Raw genomic sequence first — 9,764 nt, 5'->3', positions numbered from 1 at the left:
GGAAAGATGCCGGAATTCTTCTAATAAGGCTAGAATATGTAATGGCTAAATTCAATGTTTTCAATGAAAGAGACACAATTTAAAAACAAATTTCAAAAATTTACCGTTCAAATTCCGAGGAAGCATCCAAGTGCAGGTTTGTACATCCTTGCTCGGTCTGTACATTGTTTGCAACAGTGAGCATAAATAGGAAAACAGAAAAAAAACAGAGGACTGCAGCAAAAACAGTCTCAACAGACTGAACAGCAGTGTTTCAGTAAAGCTTGTGAAATGACTGAAATGAGCGCCTTGTGTAACAGATGCAGCTCCACAGTGACCTCTGGAGGCGAATCTTCAGCCTACTCAGAGCTCAGCTTTGAGTGATTCAGAACAAACTGTGTGGAAAACAGTATCAAACACACCTGTTTAGAACTATTTATATAAAAGGGTAAATGAGAAATCAGCTTAACTGATAGGATTACAGTGCTTTACTACAGCTCTGCTTGGAGCTCTGCTGAGCACAAAGTTGAACAAAATCGAACAACAAAATCAAACAATGTCACTATAATAAGATTTTATTATTGTACTTTTAAACAGTAAAAGGAGTTGGAAATTAAAGACAAACATACGACCACCTGACTCAGAACAAGACAAATTACAGTAATAAATGAGCTGTGGTTATACTAAACATGAGATTTTGGGGAAAATGGCTTTTTTTTGCCACTTTTTCTTGTTTTTATCCATCAAAAAACAGAAATAAATATTAGTTTGATAAGCAATGGCACAAAGTGTGAGATATATGCTGTTTAGAAAATTATATACATATATATATAAAATGACTGAAAAATCTGAATATATGGAATGAAACTCTGATAAATATCCCCTCATACATACATACATCATCTAAACATCATCCTTCTGGGTCGCGGTGGGGTGCTGGAGCCTATCCCAGCTGTCATTGGGCAGAAGGCAGGATACACCCTGGACAAGATAACTAAGATAAGATAATTCATTCAAGATGCTAATGAGCTTTTGCCCACATTTATAGGTAACAGTCTTTCATACAGTGTCAGAAAACACAATCAAGCCTATTAGAGTTCAGGTAGAGTATAAGGTTCTATTATGTGTTAGCTACATTAGCATTAGCCGTTTCAGTAAATAATACAGAAACAAACATCATTCATCGAGTGTGTCTCATCCATTCATCCAGCGTGTCTCGGCCTTTTGACTACACTTAGAGTAAAAGAAAACAAAAGTGTGCGCTGACTTTTCAGAGAACCTCAACCATCTTCAGTGAGCAAAGATCTGGACCAACTCTTCAGTCTTCAGTCTTCATCCATCAAAATATGAACTTCTCATTTTAAAACCCTGCAAAACAGGAAAACAGTGCCGTTCAGCTGCACGTATACACACACATGCATACCCACAGAACACAGACACAAACCTCTATTTCTGCTGCAGATGAAGTTGAGAGTCTGATTCTCCGGCAGACTGACCCACTTCTGCTCTCCTCCAGTCTGCACTGCTCCGGTTCTCTCTACAGTGCTGCAGTCTTCCACTCCTGTCCCGTTACCTGGAGCCCAGTTATCATAGCAGGTGAATGTTCCACTCACCCAGAACCACAGATCTAGAGCGCTGGTGTGACGCAGACCCAGCCATACGTGACTAGTGGAGGCGTTTTTGGCCACCTCCACCACCGACCTCTGGATCTCCTCAGAGTGCACCGAGACCAGATCCATGTTCTTCTCTCTGCAGTGTTTCAGAGCTTCACTCCAGGTCAGATTCACTCTGATCAGAACCAGATCACCTGGAGACAATACAGAACACACTGAGGTTCCCCTAATAACCAGACTCAGGCCAGTGTTTTCGTCACAGACTGTGAAATTAAAAGGTTAGCAAAGGACGCAGTTCTGAAGAGTGAAAGGGTGTGAGGGGTGCTCAGAAGAGCTTTTAGGTCTACTGTCCACACTGACCTGCTTCCTGTGTACACCTACCAGTAAACTGTATCCACAGTGAACACAGCCAAGCACTAGAATCATCTTGTAAACACTGTGGATGAAATTCCACTTAAGGATTGTTAGGCTGGCCTTCCAATAGGCTACAACTGGGGCTTTGGCACTGAAACAAAAGCCAACGCATGTGTCTCTGGTGGGCTGTTAAAGAGCTTCCATCATGTCTTCATCAATTTAATGTTGATTTTGCATTTGGGACCTAAACATCGAGCTGGACCTTCTTTTTGAGTCTGCATTTGTGACGCTAATACATAAAAACGTACAATATAGTGTGAAAAACTCCCGACCTGACGCCTTTAACTTTTAACGGATTATTTCAGGCCTTACAGGGCGACTCACAGCAGCGAACACACAGCATATTTAGCATGTTTCCCCTACAGTGTGAGCACCCATGTTGAAGCATATCAGACTGAGTTTTTTCATACAGTGTGAGATTATAAATCACAGGTTTTGGCCGTACACAATGTTTTGGGTTAGCTATGTTAGCGCAGGAATGTTCTATTTCTATAGGTTTCCTGCTCCACATTGTGCTACGATTTTCTAAATATCAGATTTTAGTATATTGGGCCACAATAGATTAAATGATAAAATGGTTAAAAGATAAAACTTACCAGGAGGTCCAGTTGTCGTAACATGTTTTATGCTTGTCAATTCAGAAGGAAACACTGTAGCGTTCACTGAAAGCCACTGTTCACTAGTTGAAGTACCTGAGTTCATAAATATAACACTCATCAATTATTTGGATGTGAAATTTGCATATCGTTTTGAAAGAAATTGCATTATGGGAAGCTGACCACAGACCGAACTGTCCAGATGAATTGTGTTTTGGCCATAAACAATGGTTATTCAAACGCACAGTGTGAGTTTTCCCAAACAATGAGATTTCTAAGATTGTACAGTGTATGTCTGGCGTTATGTTAGCTATGTTAGCACAGGGATGCTCTATTGCTATAAGTGTCCGACTACATCACAGTACAGTTCTCTCAATAGCAGGTTTTACTTCATGGAGCTATAAGAGGTGAAATGATAAAATAGTCAAATAATAAAATAGTGAAAAGATAAAACCTACCAGGGGGTCCAGGAGGCGTTTGTGTGACACGTGTTGTGCTCATCGGTCCAGCAGGAAACACTGTAGTGCTCACTGGAAGCTGTGGTTTACCAGGTGACGTTGCTGAGGCAATAAAATATGATACTCATATCAATAATTAGGACATTAAAGTTGGTGCTGCCTTCAAGTTGTAGCTCTGGACAACACACTATATATAACAACAAAATCTCATCTCTCTGTCAGACAGAAGCTCACACTGCTTAACCTTGCATAACAACATGCAAAGTCTGTGTTAAGTTGTGCCTCACTTTAGGTTGTTCCCCACGCTCCCCTACCCCTGGGGGTCATGTACTGCATTAGAATTACATGGGCTTTTTTTGCTAATGTGGCTTTAAGTTAAGTTATCCTTATTAATCCCACAACAGGGGAAATTCACCTCTGCATTTAACTCATCTGTGCAGGGAAACACCCAAACACACACTAGTGAATGCACACACACACACAAGGGGGCAGTGATCACACTTGCCGGAGCGGTGGGCAGCCCTATCCAAAGCACAGTGCCTTGCTCAAGGGCACTTCAGTCACATACTGTCAGCTCAGGGGATCCAACCGGAGACCTTCCGTTAACAAAACTGGTTCCCTAACCTCCAGCCCACGACTGCCCCACGATTTAAGACTGATATATGTAACTGAGCTCTGTTTTGATTGGCTGAAACACTCCTAATATCTTCAGCGTGAATCATAGGCGCTAAGCTGCTGTAGGCTCAATGGGTATATATATTAAATGTGTTGAATTTTAAAAAAACACGCTCAGCTTCATTTACAGATGTGGACTGTATGGACCGGAGAATGAATGGTACATTATTTATTTATTTATGAACTGTGAGGCATCCTGCATTGTCTTGTTGGAATATCTGTCACTGTGGTTTCCCTCTTTTACATGAACAAACAGAAAAACTCATCAAACAGTTGCTAAACATCAGTGTGTGACATACGTGCCTGTGAGCAGTTCTTTATGACTGTCAGTGTATTTGTACAAAATGTCAGTGCGTTTCCAGCCTCATCTGATCACGTAAAGTTTATAGAAGAATAAACTATAAGATATGAAACGTGATCAAAACTAAAACAGTATTTTTTTACATAAAGAGTTGTTTATGTAAAAAACTCATTAGTGTTTAAAAACTTTCTAAGTGATCCATTACAGAAATGAAAAAACGGAAAGAAACTCACCACCACTGCACACAAATGGAATCTGTTTCCCACAGTCCAGATTTTCCCACTGACCGAAATCTGTTTTATGTGTCTGAACAGCTGCACAGTTCTTACGTCTATTACGATTGTCAGGTTGACCTGATGTCCAGTATCTGAATGAAGAGTTGCTCTGATCTGACCACGTTCCACGAGTCTCTAAACAGACCGATCCAGGTATCGCCATCTGCAGAAACTTTACTGTCCTCACTCTCGTTCCTCACACTGGCCAGGTCTGTGTATCGTTCCCTGCAGAACCTCTGAGCTTCACGCCAGCTCTTCTTTATGCCATGAGAGTTGTGGTAAGAGTCTGTAACTCCTGAAACAGATTAATAACAGATTTACACATTTCAGAATTCATACTTTATATGAGTGAACAGTAACTGTAACTATCACAAACTTTTAAATACTGAAGTAATACTGTATGGTATTTTAATATTATAAATACATTCATACCATCATAACAAACAAATTTATTTTTCTGATCACATTTCTCATCATGCCAAACTTTATTACTGTGTTTTACAGCACAGTCCAGAGTACTAGTTGAATCACTGGGTTCTCCTGTCTCCCACTGTCTAAACTCCGTCTCTCCCTGTTTATAAAACTTTGTGTCGGCCAGTGACCACATCCACTTCTTAGTGACCCCTCTCTGCAGTCCGATCCAAACAGAAGGTCCAGAAATGGAGGAATTCTTTAAGGTCTCATTCAGCTCCTTCATCTCGTCCATGCTGTGGACAGTAGCCAGGTCAGTGTACGTCTCTCTGCAGTAACGCTGAGCTTCGGTCCAGTTCTTCATTTTATTAATGAAGTGATAGTGATGAGGAGCACAAGCAGACAGACGACAGAGAGCTGTGAAGAACAACACAGAACCCTGAACACACACAGAACCCTCAACACTCACAGAACCCTCTTACACTGGAACTGTTCTATTACACCACAGCAAAGCCCTCTTACCCTGGAACTGTTCTATTACACCACAGCAGAACCCTCTTACACTGGAACGGTTCTACTATACCACAGCAGAACCCTCTTACACTGGAACTGTTCTACTATACCACAGCAGAACCCTCTTACACTGGAACTGTTCTACTATACCACAGCAGAACCCTCTGTTGTATTGCACCATCTTACATTGGAACTGTTCTGTCTCAGCAGAACCATTTTGCACTAGAGCTGTTCTATTATACCATGGTAGAACCTTCACTCACTCATGTAAACACTGTTGTATATAAAGTACCTGAGAAGAGCAGACTGATGATTGTTATTCTGTCCATTTCTGTAAAAAAAGGAAACAAATTGTTTCAGTTGGTTTATTTTTGTAAATTTCACATCATTTCACAAGTTTACTGCTGATGTTCTTTCAGGTACTGACTGTAAACATTAGCACTAAGTATTAGATTTAGTGCAGCATTAATAAAAAACTTCATCATTCTTTAAAAAATGTTTCTGTGCCTCAAAAGAAATCCAGGTAAAATTCCTCCTACCGGTGATGTTGTTTCGTTCTTCTTCCTGTGTGTCTCTCTTTCTTCCTCTGAACTGGTGTGAATTTCAGGATCTCACTTTCTCTCTTTATCCAGCGAGAGGATGCAAATACACTGATCATGAAGAGACACACAGGCTCTATTCATTAATGCAGGTTGGGTTACCAAGCTGTAGCTTTGATACATAAGAAAAGTGCTGATCATTTAAAATATTTTATTCAGATCAGACTGTTTATTCACATTATATTGCCGCAGTCATTTCTGGGTAGACAGTGTTTTGGGTGGTTATAGTGGTTCATGACCTGTGCTGTTCTGTTTGTGAAGCCAGTGTAGAGAGAGAACTAGTTATGGAAATTCTTCCTGCTAGTCATCCTGCTGCCACTGCCAGGTGAGTCCAGGCTAGTGGACCAGTGGTGAGCTGAGAGGAAAAGATTGGGGGTCAGTGTCTGTGCTCTACTCTCTGAAAAAAGAAGGTTCTTCAAGGGTTCCTTAGTAAAGAAAATGGTTCTAAATGGAACCAGAAAATGGAAGCATTAAGACTTAAAGAACACCTTACATGACTAAAGGGGTTTTGTATCATCTTCAGATTGATGAAAAATGCTATAGATGATTCTATATAGAACCTTTTTGAAAAGAGTTCCACATAGCACCAAAGGGTTCTTCTATTGTAACAAACCTGACAGCGTAACAGGAGAAGAACCCTTTTTGTCCATCGCTTTTTGGCACGCCTGGTATGGTACAGAACACGGTAAAAAAACAGTGTAAAAAAAAATGGTAAAAAGGTTGGGCAGCAGAAGTGCCAGACAAATCCCAGCAGTCATTGGGTGGAAGGCAGGATACACCCTGGACAGGTCATCAGTTCATCACAGGGCAGACACACAGACATGTCCTAGGATTTCAGTCATGTGATTTTTCTGCTGTGTCCTATATTTGGGACCGAATTTCTGGCTTCTCTTTGGAAGAGAAAAGAACGTTTCCTTGACAAAGTCAATAAAACAGGCTGCGATCCTTATACAGTTTCCCCTGAACTCCTGGTCCCACTTAAACTTTCAGAAAAGCTACCAAATTTGTGTTTTCCTGACATAAAGTTACATATTTATCTCATACTCAGCCCCTCTCCCTATTCTGGAGAGTCTCTCAAAGCATTTAAAAGCACAGAAGCCCACCGGCTCTTCACGTCAGGGTGGGTAAAGGATCCCATGGTGTTGCATAAAGAAAAACTGTGATCATAGGAGGAACGACATCAGCTAATTAACACAGATGTGAACAATGATAGCCTTTAGATCACTTTAGCTAATGCTAACAGCCGAGAGATAAACAGTCGTCCCCCTAACGGAGCTGCAGACAGCCGGTATAACTTTACTCTCTGTTTCTGGAAATTTAAACGAGGTTTGAATGGAGAAACATGAACGTTAAATATCAGACTGAATGTCGAGGGTCGGAAAACAACGTCGTGTCTTGACAGACGTGATTGTGTAAGTTTGCTAGTGCAGTTAGTTCAGAGTTCAGCTCCAGTCCTGAAACCCCTGCACTGCATAACTGTGGTTTCCCTGGTTAAAATACCTGATATTATTAGCTAATTAATCCCTTCTTGAGCTGAATGAGGGGTGAACAGCAGAGAGAAACACTGAATTAAAGGTCTGTGTGTCTCTCGTCATTCTCAGCTTCTGTCGTGTCTTGCAGGTGAATCATTCACAAAGAGAATAGTTGAATAGTGTGTGCATGTGTGAATAGTGTGTGTATGTGTGAATAGTGTGTGTATGTGTGAATAGTGTGTGTATGTGTGTGGTTTATCTACTGTTGTTCTGTCGTCCACTGAAGATCCCACAGACATCACTGTTCGCATCTGCACCCACAGCAGCACATATCACGGTCAGTATGAAAAGCAGCTCATGTGAGTGGTGAGCGCAGCACATACAGTACTTAGCACAACAGTGTGAAGCAGTTTAACACTGTTCCAATAACTTATATGTCTTTATTTCTATCTATATTTGAATGCCATTGTTAATATGGGAGTATATATATTTAATCATATATACATTCATACAATCATACATCTGTTCAATACATTGTCAATCACACCATGAAGACAACATACCACCCCCCACCCCCGTTTATTGAGCAGTGACCAGTGATTCATTCAACAGATTCCTGCATAGCCGTTCCGATTAAAACACAAGGGCATTATAAAGTAATAGAGGGAGACCATTGTGATGAATAACATTTGATGTAAAACTACCTGGAAACATCATGGAGAAGTACCAGGCTACACCTCTAAACCCATTTATAGCACATTTATTGATAGGATACAGCTTACATGTATATAAGTTTATGTTATGCCCTATGTAATAAAGGTATTATGTGCTATTTCATCAAGGCCCTTGCTGTTACCCATCCCTGTACTATCCTGGAAAATGAAAACATCAGAATATGTTTTGGCGTCTGAGTTTTGTCTGTCTAGTCAGTGTCTGTCAGCGCTACAAGGTCAGACACTAGTTGGACCAGAAGTTCCAGAGAACTGTCACCACAATTTGCATTTACAGAAACAAATATTAAATTTCAGTAATGATGGTGTTGAAACACAATGGAGACTAATGTGTTTGTCTACTGATGATTCACATTCCCTTTTTCCTGGAACAGCTTTGGAGGAAGTGAGACGTTGGGGTAGATGTTGGGAGCATATTGGACTGATAAGGTTTTTAAGCAAAAAAAACCTTTCTTTCACACATGAGTTTCTCGATGACGGGACTTGTAAAGTCCTTCTGAAGTCTGAGTGGTTCCTGATTTTATGTCATGAGTCAGTTTTCTTGAGATTCCATTAATAGTGAGCATTTTGGTGAGTGTTAAATAAACTGTCAGCCAGACCTGGTTTAATGGGGGGGAGGCATGTAAAAAAAAGCCTTAATCTGCCCTGAAAAGACATCAAGACCCCGAAGCAGAAATGTGAGACAATTAATGTTAAATATTTTACAGTATTTTAACTACAAGACTGTTGTGTAAGTTTTGGGGATTTGGAGACCTCTCTGGTGGAAAAGTGCAATTGCATGCGAAGTGGGGAAGAACACCAGACTACTACAGTACTACAGACTAATCCTATGGACTCTGACTCCCACAATCCAACTGGAGATCATGTGATTCCATCCACCAACCACAATTTGCTTCAGAGATCAGCCTGGCCTGAATATTAATTAATCCTACCTGTTGTTCATTCCTCAGACTCCTATAGGCTGTTTGCTCACACCACTCTTTGTGAAGCATTGCCACTGTTTACAGAGTGGACCAAGCCTTTTTCCTGTCCTTCCTCATTGTGAACCCTGACCCTTCTGTTTGTGTTTTTGACTACATTTGTGCCTGTGCCCTATTTGGATTTGGTTGCTGTGTTCTTTGCCCTTCACTGTGTTTTTACCTTCACCATTCTCTGGATGTCCCTTATGGTTTGTTATCGCTTTTCTCTGGCTTTGACCTCAGCGTGTTTTCTGATTATGATTTTAGATCAGACTTTTTCCAGTAAAGCCTCATATACTTTTATCCGCGAGCGTCTGACTCTGTGCAGCATTATATTTTGAGACATAGGTTGTGGTTCAGACCCCTCCCCCCAGTGGATGAATCTGATGACTGCGAGCGCATTGAGAACTCACTCAAAACGTGGTGGAGATTCTGAGGATATTTATGAATTATGCAATGTTATCATCAAATCTACATCACTATAATGATGATTTTGCATTGGTACCTAAACATTAAGCCAGAACTTCTTTTTGAGGCTGTGTGCGACATTAATATGTAAAGATGTGGTCTGAAAAACTTCTGACTCACCATCTCTGACTTTTACATGATTATTTCAGGCTTTACAGATTCGCAGTAGTGCAGGCTTCCTACGTTTTCAATTGTACTCACTTAGTAATGCCAATTCTTTAAAAAAGACAGGCATTTGACGCCACCTGCAATTTCAAAGTAGTTCATTCTAAGCCCTGCTTAATTTTTTCAGACGTTTTT

The 9,764-nt window shown here is 40.6% G+C and overlaps 1 protein-coding gene across 1 annotated transcript; it reads right to left on the bottom strand.

Annotated features, from left to right (window-relative positions):
* Nucleotides 1-751: 751 nt before the first annotated feature.
* LOC118815022 (C-type mannose receptor 2-like) lies at nt 752-4,521 on the bottom strand. The gene is made up of 5 exons (XM_036580953.1): nt 4,270-4,521; nt 3,061-3,162; nt 2,603-2,698; nt 1,424-1,786; nt 752-1,347 (listed from the first exon to the last, which is right to left on the bottom strand). Exons 1-5 carry the CDS (start codon nt 4,472-4,474, stop codon nt 1,340-1,342), a joined length of 774 nt encoding a protein of 257 aa, XP_036436846.1. The 5' UTR covers nt 4,475-4,521; the 3' UTR covers nt 752-1,339.
* Between the last annotated feature and the right edge of the window lie 5,243 nt (nt 4,522-9,764).

This window comes from Colossoma macropomum, unplaced genomic scaffold (genome assembly GCF_904425465.1).
Source record: "Colossoma macropomum unplaced genomic scaffold, Colossoma_macropomum, whole genome shotgun sequence".
NCBI classification, from domain to species: Eukaryota; Metazoa; Chordata; class Actinopteri; order Characiformes; family Serrasalmidae; genus Colossoma; species Colossoma macropomum.
This window is presented reverse-complemented; position numbering and strand designations above follow the sequence as displayed.

What these genes read in the sequence shown, in the direction of transcription:
- LOC118815022 (XM_036580953.1), bottom strand. Translation starts at nt 4,474, where the DNA reads ATGGCGATACCTGGATCGGTCTGTTTAGAGACTCGTGGAACGTGGTCA. An exon ending in TCCATTTGTGTGCAGTGGTG is followed by an intron (nt 3,163 to 4,269) that starts GTGAGTTTCTTT and finishes TTATTGCCTCAG; the next exon opens with CAACGTCACCTGGTAAACCA. An exon ending in AACGCCTCCTGGACCCCCTG is followed by an intron (nt 2,699 to 3,060) that starts GTAGGTTTTATC and finishes TTATGAACTCAG; the next exon opens with GTACTTCAACTAGTGAACAG.